The sequence below is a fragment of the Mixophyes fleayi genome, chromosome 10 (assembly GCF_038048845.1).
Source record: "Mixophyes fleayi isolate aMixFle1 chromosome 10, aMixFle1.hap1, whole genome shotgun sequence".
In the NCBI taxonomy this organism is placed as follows: Eukaryota; Metazoa; Chordata; class Amphibia; order Anura; family Limnodynastidae; genus Mixophyes; species Mixophyes fleayi.
The window spans coordinates 105,249,610-105,266,813 of record NC_134411.1 but is presented as its reverse complement, the minus strand read 5'-3'; the positions used below and the strand labels follow the sequence as shown (position 1 = coordinate 105,266,813).

At 45.5% G+C, this 17,204-nt stretch overlaps 1 protein-coding gene across 2 annotated transcripts; it reads right to left on the bottom strand.

The window, feature by feature from the left end:
- Positions 1–2,550: 2,550 nt before the first annotated feature.
- E2F4 (E2F transcription factor 4) lies at positions 2,551–16,752 on the bottom strand. 2 transcript variants are annotated; one of them, XM_075189476.1, is made up of 10 exons: positions 16,499–16,752; positions 14,266–14,375; positions 12,652–12,813; positions 11,750–11,793; positions 10,329–10,390; positions 10,027–10,252; positions 9,406–9,573; positions 9,270–9,317; positions 9,138–9,182; positions 2,551–2,820 (listed from the first exon to the last, which is right to left on the bottom strand). In XM_075189476.1, exons 1-10 carry the CDS (start codon positions 16,619–16,621, stop codon positions 2,678–2,680), a joined length of 1,131 nt encoding a protein of 376 aa, XP_075045577.1. In that variant the 5' UTR covers positions 16,622–16,752; the 3' UTR covers positions 2,551–2,677. The 2 variants fall into 2 exon arrangements, with proteins under 2 accessions (XP_075045577.1, XP_075045578.1); XM_075189477.1 differs by lacking the exon at positions 2,551–2,820 and adding an exon at positions 8,517–9,062 and having other exon boundaries at positions 16,499–16,743.
- Between the last annotated feature and the right edge of the window lie 452 nt (positions 16,753–17,204).

Below are 17,204 nucleotides of genomic sequence, written 5' to 3'. Positions count from 1 at the left end.
TCCCCATCCCATAGTAACCACGCCCCCATCATAGTGTAACCACGCCCCCATCATAGTGTAACCACGCCCCCATCATAGTGTAACCACGCCCCCCCCCCCCCCCCCCCCCCCCCATCATAGTGTAACCACGCCCCCATCGTGACATGGCCAATCTGCATCCGATATCACTATGCAGTACACACTGCAATCTGAATGAGAAAGACAATGGTTCTCCTGGGTCGATCCCTGACGGGTGAGAGTACAATGACGGCACAAAGGGACCAACTGTAATGGGATCTATCTAGGGATGTATCTAGGAACACAGGGATTACATTACATTAATAACTCAATCCTTTCTGTCAAACAGACTAAATAACACATTATGTGATGAAATCAATAAGGTTTATTTTTCTTTGCTTTTTAAATCAGCCCCTTCTTGTCCATGTTGTTTTACGCAATTCTTGAGGACCAAAAACAGGCCAGGATTTCAGGGTCGCTACAAATAGAATAAGCCAACGCCTGTTACTATATTAGGTACAAATAAAAAAATTAGCTGTGTTAAGTAATCTGCCCTTAACATTATAAAAATACACTAAGTCCGCCTTCCAAAAATTATAAATTTAATAAGAAACACATAAATGACAAATATATTACTTAAGCACTGATGACAATTAACTAAAATATCATATCCTAGGATTTCAGGGTATACCCTAAAACAGGGGTAGGCAACCTGCGGCTCTCCAGGTGTTCTGGAACTACACATCCCAGCATGCCTTGCCACCTATCTGCTGGTTATCTACTTGCAAAGCATGCTGGGACTTGTAGTTTCACAACACCTGGAGAGCCACAGGTTGCCTACCCCTGCCCTAAAAGGGACACCAGCCCCCTTGAATTGTCACGGAACACCAAAATTATTATTAGCATTTCTTTCCATTGGTCAACGGACTGTACAATTAGACCAGAGCTTTAGGATCTTCCCTGGTTTGTTGGGTTTCCTAGATAGGTTGATGAGGCAGGTGGCTTGGTTTAGTCTCGGTTGGCAATACCGTCAGCTCGTTGAGCCTTTCAGGAACTGACTTATGGAAATCATGTTTATACACAAGTGCTTCTCCTACCCTAATGTAAAAGTTCATGCACCCTGTACCCTAATCTTCAGATACCTCTCTCTGTGATACCACACGTCTGGTACACTATTATTATCTTTTATTTCTAAGGTGCCACAAAGGGTCCACAGTGCAGCACATCAAATAATAGAACAGTACAATACATTAAAGGAACAGCGCATAATAGAGAATCCTAGAACATGACACAATACAGTTACGGATCAACTATCAACGAGTAGTAAGGCAGAGAGATGGGAGCCTGTGCGGATGGAGCCACTGATGGAGTGGAATGGGCAGTGAAAGGCAGAGGGTGGCAGGGCTGAGTTGGGATGAGTAAAGAAGTGAGTTGAGTGCAAGGCTTGGAGACTAGTGGAGAGGGAGTGAGTTCCAGAGGTAAGGAGCAGCATGGGACATGAAGGTGGGAGTGAGGGGAGGTAATCAGATGGGATGAGAGGTGCCAGTCATTGTCCTAGAGAAAGGGATGGATCCTAGAGACGTTGATGCCCCCTAGGCTGTAGACTTAAGAGATGGAGGACAGGGGCGGATCTAGACATTTTCTTAAGGGGGACGCTGTCATTTTGATTGATGCCCCCCCCCTCTTGCCTCCTAGCAGGGGCGGGCTGCTTGCGGCCACACACTAAGTACACGGGCCTGTTTAAAACACAATCAGATCAGCAGGGCACATTCTCTGCTAGGCACATGTACTTAGTGTGCGGCAGCAAGCAGCCCGCTCCTGCTAGGGTTGGCGATCGCCCCTTTCTGATCCGCTAGTGCCTGTAACAAGAGAGAGAGAGAGGGAGAGAGAGAGAGACAGGGGGAGATAGAGAGAGAGAGAGAGAGAGAGGGGGAGAGAGAGAGGGGGGGGGAGAGAGAGAGGGGAAGAGAGAGGGGGGAAGAGAGGAGACAGGGGGAGAGAGAGAGAGAGAGAGAGAAGAGAGAGAGAGAGAGAGAGAGAGAAAGGGGAGAGAGGGAGAGAGAGAAAGGAACATAAGAAACATACAGAGAGCAGTCAATAGAGAGAGAGAGAGAGTGACAGGGGAGGGAGAGAGAGAGAGACAGGGGGAGAGAGAGAGAGAGACAGGGGGGAGAGAGAGAGGGGGGGAAGAGAGAGACAGGGGGAGAGAGGGGAGAGAGAGAGGGGGGGAGAGAGAGAGAGAGAGAGAGAGAGAGAGAGAGAGAGAGAGAGAGAGAGAGAAAGGGGGAGAGAGGGAGAGAGAGAAAGGAACATAAGAAACATACAGAGAGCAGTCAATAGAGAGAGAGAGAGAGAGAGAGAGATGCAGACAGAAACATACAAAGCAAGTGAAACAGCCACAAATAGATTGAGTCAAACACACAGAAACAGAGTGAGAGAGAGACACAGACACACATATATAAATATATAGAGGGAGAGCCAGAGAGAGGACATGAATAGAGCAGGACGACAGACACAGGACAGTGAATGGCTGCAGTGACTCCAGTGACAATTTGCTGTAGATAGAAAGTTCCTCTGTACCTGGGTCCAGCTTCCTGTGTAGCAGCAGCAGAGAAAGGTGGAGAGACTGGAGAGGTGGCGGCTGGGAGGAGACGGGTTACAACAAGCCTCCTGCATTCCTTTACTCTAGATAAGAATTCCTATTGGGAGTGTCCCTGTATCGCACACACAGATGACGCCTGTTCCCTCTTCCCATGTGTGTGCTACAAGCTGTCCAAGTCTTATCTCTGAGGGCCGCACACAGCAGATCATTCATCTCAATTACTGAAATAAAAATACAGGAAAGATTTTACTTTTTGCAGCAGATACAACTGAAAATGATACTAATACAGGTAGAAATATTTAAAAGAAATTCTGCATGGACAAGCGGTGCAGGTGAAGCCTCTTAAGCTTTGTTGTCTTTTTGCATTAATAAGTATTTACCCTCTTATATAACAAACCCCAGTTAGTACTTTGTGTCTATTTCGATATATATCCATAGGGATTGTACATGTTTATTGTCCCTCTCAGGTCTCCTCCTGCAGGTTAGACCTTAACCCCATCTTTCTGATCTTCCTAAATCTATAACACCCTATCACTTATCATAATCCAGCCGTTTCCATAATGCCCCTAATATCATTAATAACTCTTATACGATTACCATAATGCTATGTTCTTTCTGCACATCCTTATTGCCTGTTCCCCATCTACGCTGCCTCCCCCGTATATCCCGATCCGCTCTCTCAGACACCCATTCGGGGTGTGCGTGTTACTCCAGAACATATTACATTTACATTTCTGCACTTTTCATATATTACACAATTTCATTGTTTTGTTTACCTAATCCTTAGGTCTATTAAGGATGCGGATCTGCTTGTATGGATCTCCTTGAGATCCCAGGTGAACATCTCAGTGATCCACTGCACAATTGAGGTCTGTGGACACAGTATGAGTTTAATGAGATTAGTTGTTTTATGTTTGTATCAAAGTAGTTAAACCAATCAGAAGCCGTCACAGCCCTCTCAGAGACCCCTTACAATGGGGAATAAGAAGATTATATTGACCGATAATTTAATTTCCTTACTGATGGATTATCCCTGATTGAGCTGAACCAAAACCATCTACAACATGGGGGTATTATGGCTGCTATGGAGTAGTTGAAGGTAATGAAATCATCAGGGAGTATAATTTATTTCCTCCTCATCCTTAGCGATGGGATGTGTTCAGCAATGTCATGGGGTAGGTTCTTGAAGGAATAAAACAGTCCAAAAAATGAGATGCTGCATATATATATATATATATATATATATATATATATATGCTTCAAAATGTGGGAGAACATTTGTGTTAGGATTGCAAAATGCTCCATTAGTATAGAAGAGAGGGGACTTTGATTCTCAAACAGCTAAAATTGGGGATGTTTACAAAGGGTTCCCAAGATCTGTTACATGTATGCTAATTAGCAAATGTGCTTTTATAATGCTCTCTTCCAGCAATTATGGATATATCTGATCGCTATTTTGTAAATGTTTTTTTTGTAGGATATTGAATTTTACTATATACAGAGTATGGATCTAATCTCTAGACATTTGTAAGATTTATACAGATCTAACATTAGATTCAATGTAACATTTGAATAATTTATGTAAGCGCTGTTTCTATAGCGATTTGTTTGTTCCAGGAGGTTGTGCGTCACCTCGACAAACAGCTGCGGGGGATTTGGTTATATTAGAAGTTATTTGTATAAGTGCTTCGATCAGCAACAGAGATTTTATTACACATTATGTACATATGCTGCTCTGCCAGCTCCAGCATGGAACTGGGGGAAAATAATTCACCGTATTTGGTTCATAAAAAGTAAGGAAGACATCACCAGCCGGCAGCAAAACACAATAAAAATATCCGTAACATCAGGGATCCATGATACCATTACACAGGGACCAAATCCCAGGCATTGAACAAGACTGATGTCCTACAAGTTAGTGTCTACACCCCCCCTGCTCACTCCTCACACCCACCATCTCCCACACTTTGTCTCACGTTTAGATATTGGTTTAGAATATACATAATAAACTACTGACCCACAATAAGGGCATACTACACACTTTGTATCATTTATTCAGTGGTTTTCTTTCACGTTGGTACAATTATATGCAACTGTTGTTCATAGATTTATACCACTTTTTTTTTGTTCAATATTGCATAGGTTCTCTATGCCCATTAGGTCACCACTGTGCCCTCAATATTTTGCAGCTGACTCTTCTGCAGAAGTTCAAAGGGTTCTGATACTAAAGATTCTAGGAGCAAACTAAGGTGCAGAGGCCTTAATGCAGGTGCACATTCTTTTGGCTGCTTAAAGACTTTGTCGCACTAAAACGTCTGCCACCAATCCTCGTCCAGAAACACAGGGCTGAGATCTGCACCTTTGGGGGCATATTCAATTGTCCGCGGTTTCTGCCGTGGAAAACTATTACCGGTATAACGGTAATAGTAAGCCGGACTTCAGCTCGCAGCTCCCTGAGCCGCAAGCTGAAATGCAGCGAGAAGAGTACCGTAATGATGGTAATAGTGCGTGGGGCGCGTTATGCCCCTTAATGTACTGCATGTAAACCTCCCACATGAAGGCCAGTGCTTGAGGTATATTTCAATCTGAGCCGGCACCTACATCTGAATATACTCCAGACTTTGTAGTCCTCTTGCAGAATGTTTCTGTCTTACCTGTTGTAATACTTCAGCTATCTTGTCAAAGACTCCATTATTCTTATTAACTGTCATTTTTAAGCTCTCAATGAAAAGAGTCTTTGGGTTTGGATGACCGTTGGGTCGTTAATTTATCAGATCTAGATGATAAGCTATGGTAGCTCTTGGCTCATTTCCTTTACCTGCACTGCCGGCGAAGCTTGTATGGAAATATTGCTATCATTTCAGCTTGTTCTTTCTTCTATCGCCCCCAATGTGTGAGCTATAAGGGGTGTTCGGGGGAATATATAGCCTAGTAACTCGATGCTTCTGTCAATGCATCTATTCCCTGTGCTTTAGGGTCCTTGAGATGAGATGTTAAGTTGGTATTTGACATGTTGCCATTAGGTATATTTGTGGCAGGCCATCCTTTTTATCACTTGTTGATTTTCTGCAGTGTGAATGCAGATCGCCATAGAGTTTACAGAGTCAGGATCTTCTCAGCAGATGGTTATGACAGATGAAGATCACAGATCTGAAGGTAAATTGTGCAAGTGTGTACACAGGAATCAGCACGCTGATCGGGACTTTGAGTCGTTGGTAAAATCATTAAAGATATCACATGGGTAGAAATTTTCTGTAGTGTGTACTCAGCTATACTCTTAGTGCCCTCTTGTCTACTTAAAATGGCCACAACTGTGCAATTAACCGAGCACTATAAATAACTGCAGTTGAGGCTGAGAGTCTTGTATTGCAGGCACCACTGCTCTTGCTTCCAAGAAGTTTTCATGCAACCACTTTTTGTGACCATACTAACTCTGCTTGTAGATGGGCTCCCCGTCCTCTGGAGTTTGAATCAGATTGTCATTATCTATTTAGGCTCCGATAATGGAATTCACTTTCAGTGTTGAGCTTAACCACCAATTGAGAGATTTCCTGGTCTTGTGTGTCATTCATGTCAACTGAACCAGGGACTCCAGACTGCGATCAGATTGGTCAAGCTCTTCCAGCTGGAGATCTCTCATGTGCAATCTTGCACTTGAAAAGTCAACTGCTGCCGTTTCTGAAGTCTGACCTCTGATAAGAAGATTGTCCATTACTGTATTTACCCACACCCCTTACTTCTAGCAGTGCTCAAAAGCCTACAGACTGTTTCTTTACCAAAACTATTTAGGAACAAAAGCTGGTGTCTTCCTGCATGGTAGGACACGGTCACACGATGCCTCTACTTGGTGCCAGGGATGATGGGCTTTGCAATCTCTCAAAAACATTCTTCCTGGGTACTGCACAGAACTCTATTCTGTGCCCCTTGTTTACGGTGTCCTGAACCCATCATCCTTGTGTAGTCTATATCCAAATATCTACATACCTTGCAACCTCACCAAAAGCTGCATTATCCTCGAGTCATTGTTGAATCCTTAGGCAGAAGAAAGGTGCCAGGGCCTCTATAAATTGTTGCCTTGATGATAAAGAAAACAATCTTCTATTATCCCTTTGTAGGTGATGTCATCATATCTAATAGAGCGCTAAATAAAATAAACTTCCATAGATCAAGCGTGTTCCCCTACTATGCGCTTCAGATCACTCCTTCCTCTGGCCACTTAGGGAACATACAACATTGTATTATCTTATGATTAAAGGCTTGAACACACTTGATCTATAGATCTGATATTCCGTGGATGCAGAGAGAGATGCACTCACACAAAGATTTAGAAAAGTGCTTTCTATTTCTGATATCTCCTTTATTGCCAAAAAGACCATCTTCAAAAAGGAAGCGTCACGAAGCTATTTTTCGATTGAGGAGCGCAGTCAAAGAGCTACAACAGTTGAGGCTATGCTTCAGGATTAAAACGTCCTTTACAGGTTCTGTTTGCTTAATGTGCTTTGAACATCGTGATACAAATTAACCATTTAAATTTGCAGCGCCTGAGTAATCTAGGACATGTCTCCTCCTCCTGCTGCTTTATCACTGTCCATGATGAACCATGAAGTTTTCTGACATTTCTCTATTTTGCTATCCATAGGGTCACAGTAATCACTATCCAAACTCCTCGCTTTTCCAATTGTTCCCATTCATTATTTAAAATTTTGTTTATCACTCTACTATACATACTCTGCATCTGTGATGCTCATCTTCGAGAGAGGCGTCCTTTAAGATTGGTGCTGTATCTTGAATGCCCAGTTTTATTGATATGTTTAATCATTTATATAGCGCCACTAATTCCGCAGCGCTGTACAGAGAACTCACATCAGTCCCTGTCCCATTGGAGCTTACAATCTAAATTCCCTGACATACACAGAGACTAAGGTAAATTTTGATAGCAGGAAATGTATCAATGTATTCCACTATATTCGGGTTAGGTTCCTCTTTAATCTTCCCCCTCTTCACTGTCTGAATATTCCTCACCATATGAATACCTGGATTACAATTTAGAGACCTCTTGCATGATGTCCAATTCCACACACATCTGAGACTGGATCTTTTAACTAATTGGCTAACAAAGTATTTTGTGTCAGAAGAAGACTCCCATCACCCATCCAATTAATTCTTTATACTGTTCCAGGGGTCGCAATGTAGGCTATGTGGAATTTAATACATAAGACTTCCATCTAATCCTCATTAGGTAAATCCGTATCCCAGGCTACACAAAAGGTCTTCCCCCACTATAGGATCTACAGAAGTACTGGAAAAATGGGGAATGTATAAGAATTTCAGACACTGCTACACAGTATGAGGAAAACAGCCCTAGCTAGGAAGGGGCTTACCTAGAACAGGTGTCTGTAGGCATCTTTGGGGCAGGATCCGGATCCTCAATGTTGCAGGTTGTGTACTGGGAATCTGTGATGCTTCCAGGAATCTGCGTACTGAAGCAGTTCCAAAAAACTAATACCGCCATTCCCAAGACCGGACATATCCGCTGCTCGGTTCACATCACCTGATGTCGCAGCGCTGTCTGAACCTACCTGCCCAGTCATCTGCGACACAGGAAACATAAGTAAACACACTCCATACACTACTATCGCTGCATTACTCAGCTACGGCAGGAGCCCTGTTATACACCTTCCGGTTTCTACTCAGCTGAACAATGGATAACCAGCAGTACAATAGATGGGTTTAAAGAATGTGACAATCCAAAATATCATACAACACCCCACCCGCCACTTATACACACTGCCGATAGTAGCATACAGCCCCTTCATGTCCGCTCTGTGGGCAGAGCTGGCACAGCCACAGATGGTTTCCGGCCACTTTATGGAAACTATTACATTTTCGCTATAAAACACACAGAAATCGCAGCAGCTGAATAAAGTGCTACTGGCCAAATAAGGGTTTATTTTATAAAAACAAACAAACGCTTAAAAATAGGACAGAAGCGAGAACAGACGGTAGAAAAATAACTTTATATCCACATATTTATCCAAGCAGGGTCAATCTTCTGAGACAGTGGGCAGCATTAGCCCCACTATGGCAGTGGAGAATCTACGTAAGACGCCTTTCTCTTATCACTGTGTCCAGCAAGCAGCACCTCTAATAGTCTCGTTCCAGTCATTGCTGAATGACATCACAGCACAGAAGGGGCCAGAGCCATCTTCTCAACACAGGTCTACTTGCTGCAAATAGTTCCTCTGGTTTGTCATTTATATCCCAAACAAATCCAAAAATAGACATTTTCTTCATTTAGAGAAGCAAATGACGTCCATATTCACAATAAGGCACAGAGCCAAGTTCAAAGGTCAAAGGTTAATGGGGACATCAAACAGGTCACAGACTCCTTCACTTTCATCCAGGTTGTAGACATAGTCGTGGTCACCAGGAGGGGGAGAGAGTCTGAGCAGAGGAGCAAACACTGAAGGGAAATGACACAGAGGATGAGACGAGAATCAGTCATTACACGTTCATTACTATAAAGAACAACACTCACCTTCAGACGACATTAACTCTTCCAGGAGGTCGGAAGCTATGCATTCTGGGACAAATGAAAAATACCATTTAACAGAGTCCTGTAGATAACACATTGTGGCTCTCCGTGGACGGCACAATGTAAATCACTTACCTTTTGTTGAATCAAATAATTCAGAGAAATCCGTCGGTAATTCCAATACTGAAAGACAGGAGTAAAACACCAAATTTATCCTACGAACCACTGATTAGATGGGAAGCGTCAACTACTGCCAGTCCCTAACACTCACCATCTGAGGGGTCAGACTTGATTGGCTGGAATGAGGTAGAAGGATTTGGCAAGTCGACACTGCTGTCCAATGAGGCTGAAGATTGGAGGGGGCAGGTGTCAATGCTCGGGAGACGGCCAGAACTGGTATTATCCATGCCAGGGTCTGACTGGTAATTGTCGTGTGACACTGTTAAATTAGTACAAAAGGTCGAAGTATGAATAAAGATCATTTCTAAAATGCAAATTTACAAGTGATGACAACATCGGGATAAATAATCTGTGAGCTGCTGTTTAATATAAGGACTAACACACACCCTATAGTAAGTTATTAGAAGTCCCTTCAGCTCTGTCTGTATAGTCTCAGAATTCCTCACTATAGCCGACAGCAGCGGGTACAGAGGATTTATTGCAAGACTGGTGAAGATCGGTATTTGCCAGTAAACGAGCCACGTAATGTTAGCTTCGTTATACGTAGTGGAACCTGGAACTAATGGTAACACAGGTTCTGCCAGTGCCAACTATGAACACTGTACAGCGACCCACATCAGCTGAATCCTGGGCAACCCTTCTATTCAGCCAGACCAGCTGCATCCAACATACTGAATGAATATTGAACATAGATAAAGAAACGGTTACTCACCTGGAGCGGAGGCAGATGCGAGTGTTCTAGACTCCTGCGGCTGATCCAGTGCCACCCGCTGGGGGGTGTTTGTTACTGCAGGAGGCGGCTGGACGAGGTCTTCTGGAGGAGGAACAGGAACGACAACAGGAGGGGAGTTTGATGTGTCTTTATTAACCAGAAGAACCTCTATTGGACCAGTTGAACTCTTCAGATGGATCTGAAACTTCTTCTGCCCATTGATCCCCTGGCAGGTGAAGAAGCAGATAACTCAGACCTATAGAGCCACATAAGCTGCAGAACACAGACAAATAGAAACATACCTCTGGAACTGGGACCTCCAAACAGGTTCCTGATGGTGCTCGGATAGCAAGTAATGTATCGCCTGCAAAACAAGACATGTCCATGTACCAGAGAATCACAGCTTCATTCAGGATTTACAGCCAACAAACAGCCCATCTCATGAGTAGATATACATCTATTATACGCTCACTGGCCACTTTAATAAGTACAACTCTCAAGTACTGGGTAAGATTCCCTTTATCCCCAGAATGGACTCAACAAGGGGCTGGAAACATTCCTTAGAGATTCCGGTCCATGTTGACATCACGCAGTTGCTGCAGATTTGTCAGATGCTGCCAAAGTTGCTAGATTTTGATCTGGTGACTGTGGAGGCCATCGAGTACACTGAACTGATTGTCATGTTCATGGAACCAGCTTGATATGATGTGTGCCTTGTGACATGTCACGTTATCCTGCAGAAAGTAGCCATTAGAAGATGGGTAGACTGTGGCCAGAAGATGGATGCACATGATCAGCAACAATACTCAGATAGGCTGCGGCAAAGAAAGAATGTTCAACTGGCAAGAAGCATTGAGCCAGTGCCCACTGCTTTACCACTAGACAGTGTGGCTGTCTGTTGCTGTAGCCCATCCAAGGTTCTGTGTGATCAGAGATGCTTTTCTGCTTACCACAGTTGTAACGCATGATTATACCTTATACGTCTGGCTGTTCTCAACTAACCTCTGATTTACAAGGTGTTTCTGCCACAAAAACGTCGCTCACTGGATGGTTTTTGTTTTGCGCACCATTCTCTGTTACCTCTAGTTATGAGCGATTATCCCAGAAGATCAGCAGTTTGAGATACTCAAACCACCCCGTCTGGCACCAGCCATCATTCCACGGTCACTTACATCACATTTCATTCCATTCAGGTGTTTTTGGTCTGAACAACAACTGAACCTCTTGACCATGGCTGCATGCTTTTACACACAGAGTTGCTGCCACAGGATTTGCCGATTAGATATCTGCAACAAGCAGGTGTAGCTACAAAAGTGGCCAGATATACACATAAATATACACATGCAGGGATGAGACACCACCCACATAGTGGCAGAAATGACAAATTGTGTACAGCACGGTCTTAGGTGCATTATATGATAGCGCTCGACAAATAAAAGGTTAATAATCTTCACTTTCCCCTGAAGATTATTCTGGTGACGGAACAGACCCCTGGGGGTAAATGTATCAAGCTGAGAGTTTTCCAGCGGATTTGAAAAACCAATCAGATTCTAGCTGTCATTTATTTAGTACATTCTACAAAATGACAGCTAGAATCTGATTGGTTGCTATAGGCAACATCTCCACTTTTCAAACCCGCCGGAAAACTCTCAGCTTGATACATTTACCCCTAGATGTTACATAAGGACATTTTAAGACAACAAAGCCTTGTCACATGACTAACCTCGGAAACAGCGACAGATATCTTCATGGGTCAGATATGCAAAAGTGTTCCCAGTTAAGGAAAGAGATGGTAGAAAGATATTATAGGGTCAATATGATGTACAAAATTAAAGTAATTTACAAGGCATCAAAGTTGACTATTGCACATAGATGCTGCCCACATCACCTTAGATATTATGAACGGAAGATCAGGGGTTAAATACTAACTAAACAGTGAGGACACTTACTTGAAACCCAGTAATAAAAGAGAATTAACCAACTCTACAACGGAAACCAGAAGAATTTATGATTCTAAAGGGGACAACTCCCCCGGCTACTAGATAGTTCCACTCACCAGATTTCAAAGTCCTAGCACTGGCCTTCATCACTCTCTTATAAACAGATTTATATGTATATTTTATTACAAGGAAGAATCGAGTAAAGACCAGTTTTGCTTCCCGCATGCAGCAATGTGTGTAGTAATTTCTAAGCTGTAACACAGCCATAATTATCGGTAGAAGTATTTTTAGACACTGTGGAAAATAGGTGACATCTGACCAGTGGTTCTGTCCATGAACCTTGGATTTACCAGATTATTTAGGCTGCTACTGCATTGTTGATGAGCTCAACCTTATTGTCAAGAGCACTCACATCTTGTTGTTGGAATGACAACTTGAGACAGGACCCTCCGCTCCAGAGAGGTGACAGAGTCCTTTCTCCTGGAGTTACCGATATAGCCCACCTGTCTAACGGCAAACACTGTACAACATGGAGGCACTCAGTACGTCACAGACACTTCGTGTTACCAGTAGGGGGCAGCAGCAGAGTCTCGGGGAGCTCAGGGATATGTGCAGACTATAGTCATGGTAAAACACAGAGGTGTACATTATAGATATACATGAAGCAGAGTAAAGAAAAGGATATCCCGTGTTCTGCACATCATCCGTCACATTTTTGATGCTCTGTTGCACCCAAACGCGCTGCTGGTCGAGTTCTTGTTCCCGCTGTTCCAGGTCAGACAACTCAGCTTTCAGATCAATGAGTTTGTCTGCGATCTCTCGAGTGTTACACCCGGGACCAACTCCTCTGCGAACAGAAGTTAGAGGTCATGTACATTAGATATATGTCTAAAGGCTGGATGGATATACGGTCACTCACAGAACCACTCAAATACAAATTTTACACTTAGCCTGATTCTCCCAAAGTCTCAACACTGTATAGTTATTTCAAACCTACAGCGCTCAAATCTCTCCGTACGTACACTGAAGTTGTGGTAAATGAGCCTGCAAACACCTCTACGCGTTTCCTTCCAAATCGGAACTTTTTCAAGAGTTTTTGTATGTGCACAATAAAGTTTTATGAAACTAATTACATCCCTTGGCCTCTTTACCGGGGAATGACACTAATTGGCAGTACACATTGGAAGGAATATTCCTTATCTTGAGTATCAAATTCATTTTTTTCCAATCATTATCCTGGATAAATAACGATTCTAAACCACATCAGAGGACGGGACTTGAGGTTGAGACATCAGTAGACATTATGGATCATCGTTTGGAGACTCATCTCACGGTACATTTTAGTGACTATAATCGGAAAAGACACTGCACATATCAATCCCTCCACTGAGGAGTATAGGTGCTTTGTTCATATATAAATATATATCATATTTACAGAGTCCTTTCAGTAGTAATTTTGAATGTTGACAGCTGATTCATAAAATGGTAATTAATCTGCGCTCTCACTACGTTGTATGTTGTAGTTATATGAACATCGATATAGGAGTCGATGTAATTAGAGCTCATTATTGTGCATTTTTAGATGTGTGTACGAGTGTATATTTGATTTTGCACTCGTGTCTATATATGTATAAGTCTGTATTTGTTCATGCTCTGTTACTGAGCGCTTTAGGATTGAATTAACTCACAGAACCATGGTTTGCTCCAAAAAAATAAAAAACATAAAATAAGATACAGGGTGATTCAAAAGTCGCAGTTCACCCTTTTATTTCAAGAACTCTACAGGAAATTGGGAAACCTGAATACTCCAGTAAGGTATGGGTGACGTGGTCTATCTTCTACGGTATGTACCAAACATGGCCGCCATCTTGAAATCGGCCAACCGGCCCAATTCCTGTAGAGTTTTTGAAATAAAAGGGTGTACTGCGACTTTTGAATCACCCTGTATATAGGTAAAATTCGTTTTTTTTTTTTAGTAAATGTTGAGTAACCAAAATGAAATATGTTTATTTTTATATTGCTTCCACTGAGCGCAAGGTACCAGTCCTAGGGGGGAAATTCAATTCCCCCCGAATTTGTGCGGTGTTAAAACTATTACAGTTATTAAACCCGGTTTTCTGCTCGCAGCTCAGGGAGCTGCGAGCAAAAAGCTGGCGTTGAAACTACGGTAATAAAGTGCATTATTACCGTTATAACTTTTACCCGTAACGCGGCCAATTAAATTTCCCCCATAGATTTCTAAAGAATAGCGCCACCTAGTGGCTGTTCTGAGAATAGATGGCACCCGAGTGTTTCTTACTTCCACTGAATACTGTTTTTTGATTTCTTCTCAATAAGCCCAATTCCTTCCAGAACATTGGTGATGTCATAAATGCGCCTCTTCTGTCTGACAGCCAAAGTGTCTGCAGCCTGGGGGAACATGAAACATGTTACACCATCCTCGAGGGCAATTACACATAACATACAAACAGGTACTATAGGGAAAGAATAGTTTTTTGTAACAACGTCCTGACAGCACAGTTTATATGTCTGACATTTAAACCCTGTGTAGGGGGCAGTCTGCCAATTTACAGTGGTTGGAAGGTCCTGCAGTAGTGAATCTACGGAGCCTAGGAAAATAACTTCCATTGTAGTAAACTTGAGACTTTTACATGTCTGCATGTTCCGAATAGGTTTTACATTGAGCCACTGGTATTATTGGCCCTGTAAATGGCAAATTTAGTGGATATTAACCCTTTCACTACAGAAATTAAACCTTTATCAGGGCTGAAATACAACAAAGATGAATGCTACATATCCACAAACGTAAAGCACCCAGCATAGTGTTATTATTTCAGCGTTCAGGGTTAGAGCAGCGCTACTAGCACAGCACCCAGCATACTGTTATTAGTGTAGCGCTACTAGCACAGCACCCAGCATACTGTTATTAGTGTAGTGCTACTAGCACAGCACCCAGCATACTGTTATTAGTGTAGTGCTACTAGCACAGCGCCCAGCATACTGTTATTAGTGTAGCGCTACTAGCACAGCGCCCAGCATACTGTTATTAGTGTAGCGCTACTAGCACAGCACCCAGCATACTGTTATTAGTGTAGTGCTACTAGCACAGCACCCAGCATACTGTTATTAGTGTAGTGTACAGGGTTAGAGCAGCGCTACTAGCACAGGGGCAGTGTGCTGGTATTAGAGGCAGGTATAGAGCATACAGCAATCACAGCAGTATGTGGGGCACGGGGGCAGTGTGTGTGGGGGGAGCACAGGAGCAGGGTAGGGGGGGCAGTGCAGGGAGTGGAGGGGGGGGCAGTGTGTGTGTGGGGGGAGCACAGGAGACAGGAGCAGGGTAGGGGGGGGCAGTGCAGGGAGTGGAGGGGGGGCAGTGTGGGGGGGCACAGGAGCAGTGTGGGGGGGGTGCACGGGGGCAGTGTGTGTGTGGGCACAGGGGCAGTGTGTGGGGGGGGTGCATGGGGCAGTGTGTGGGGGGGTGCACGGGGGCAGTGTGTGTGGGGGGGGGTGCACGGGGGCAGTGTGTGTGGGGGGGGTGCACGGGGGCAGTGTGTGTGTGTGTGTGTGGGCACAGGAGCAGTGTGGGGGGCCACAGGGGCAGTGTGGGGGGGGGCCACAGGGGCAGTGTGGGGGGGGCCACAGGGGCAGTGTGGGGGGGGGGGGGTGCATGGGGGCAGTGTGTGTGTGTGTGTGGGCACAGGGGCAGTGTGGGGGGGGTGCACGGGGGCAGTGTGTGTGGGGGGGTGCACGGAGGCAGTGTGTGTGTGTGTGGGGGGGGTGCACGGGGGCAGTGTGTGTGTGGTGGGGGGGGGTGCACGGGGGCAGTGTGTGTGGTGGGGGGGGGTGCACAGGGGCAGTGTGTGTGTGTGTGTGTGGGGGTGCACGGGGGCAGTGTGTGTGTGTGGGGGGGGGGTGCACGGGGGCAGTGTGTGTGTGGTGGGGGGGGGTGCACGGGGGCAGTGTGTGTGGTGGGGGGGGGGGTGCACAGGGGCAGTGTGTGTGGGGGGAGCACAGGGGCAGGGTAGGGGGGGGGCAGTGTGTGTGTGTGGGGGGAGCACAGGAGACAGGAGCAGGGTGGGGGGGCACAGGAGCAGGGTGGGGGGGGCGCACAGGAGCAGGGTGGGGGGGGCACAGGAGCAGGGTGGGGGGGGGGCAGTACGGGGGCAGTGTGGGGGGGGAGCACAAGAGCAGGGGCAGTGTGGGGGGGGCACAGGGGTAGGGGGGGGCACAGGGGCAGTGCAGGGAGTGGAGGGGGGGGCACAGGGGTAGGGGGGGGCACAGGGTAGGGGGGGCACAGGGGCAGTGCAGGGAGTGGAGGGGGGGGGCACAGGAGCAGTGTGGGGGGTGCACGGGGGCAGTGTGTGTGTGGGGGGAGCACAGGAGACAGGAGCAGGGTAGGGGGGGGGCAGTGCAGGGAGTGGAGGGGGGGGCACAGGGGCAGTGCAGGGAGTGGAGGGGGAGGGGGAGGGGGGGCCGTGTGCCGGTATTAGAGGCAGGTACAGAACATAAACGAATCACTGGGCAGTTACCGCCTTCAGGTCCAGCACTCCGTCCTCCGCCTCCTGCAGGAGAGACACAAACTTGCTAGTTAGGAGCCCCAGACTCTTTTCATGACGACTCGGAGTAACCGGGAGCTGCGAGGAATCCGCCATGACAGCACCGCGAGGCTGGGGGCGGAGCCTCCGGTCACCTGCTCCAACCGCAGTAACTAGCCGTTACTTCCACAAAGCACGCCGGGAGTGGGCGTGGTCAGGTTAGGGAGCGTCGCCCAATACAGGCTCTGTGAGAGAATGTGTGAGGGAGCGTGTGTAAAGCGCAGACACTAGAGGAATGTGTAAGGGAGCGTGTGTAAAGCGCAGACACTAGAGGAATGTGTAAGGGAGCGTGTGTAAAGCGCAGACACTAGAGGAATGTGTAAGGGAGCGTGTGTAAAGCGCAGACACTAGAGGAATGTGTAAGGGAGCGTGTGTAAAGCGCAGACACTAGAGGAATGTATGAGGGAGCGTGTGTAAAGCGCAGACACTAGAGGAATGTGTAAGGGAGCGTGTGTAAAGCGCATATACTAGAGGAATGTGTGAGGGAGCGTGTGTAAAGCGCAGACACAACTGGAATGTGTGAGGGAGCGTGTGTAAAGCACAGACACTAGAGGAATGTGTGAGGGAGCGTGTGTAAAGCGCATATACTAGAGGAATGTGTGAGGGAGCGTGTGTAAAGCGCAGACACAATTGGAATGTG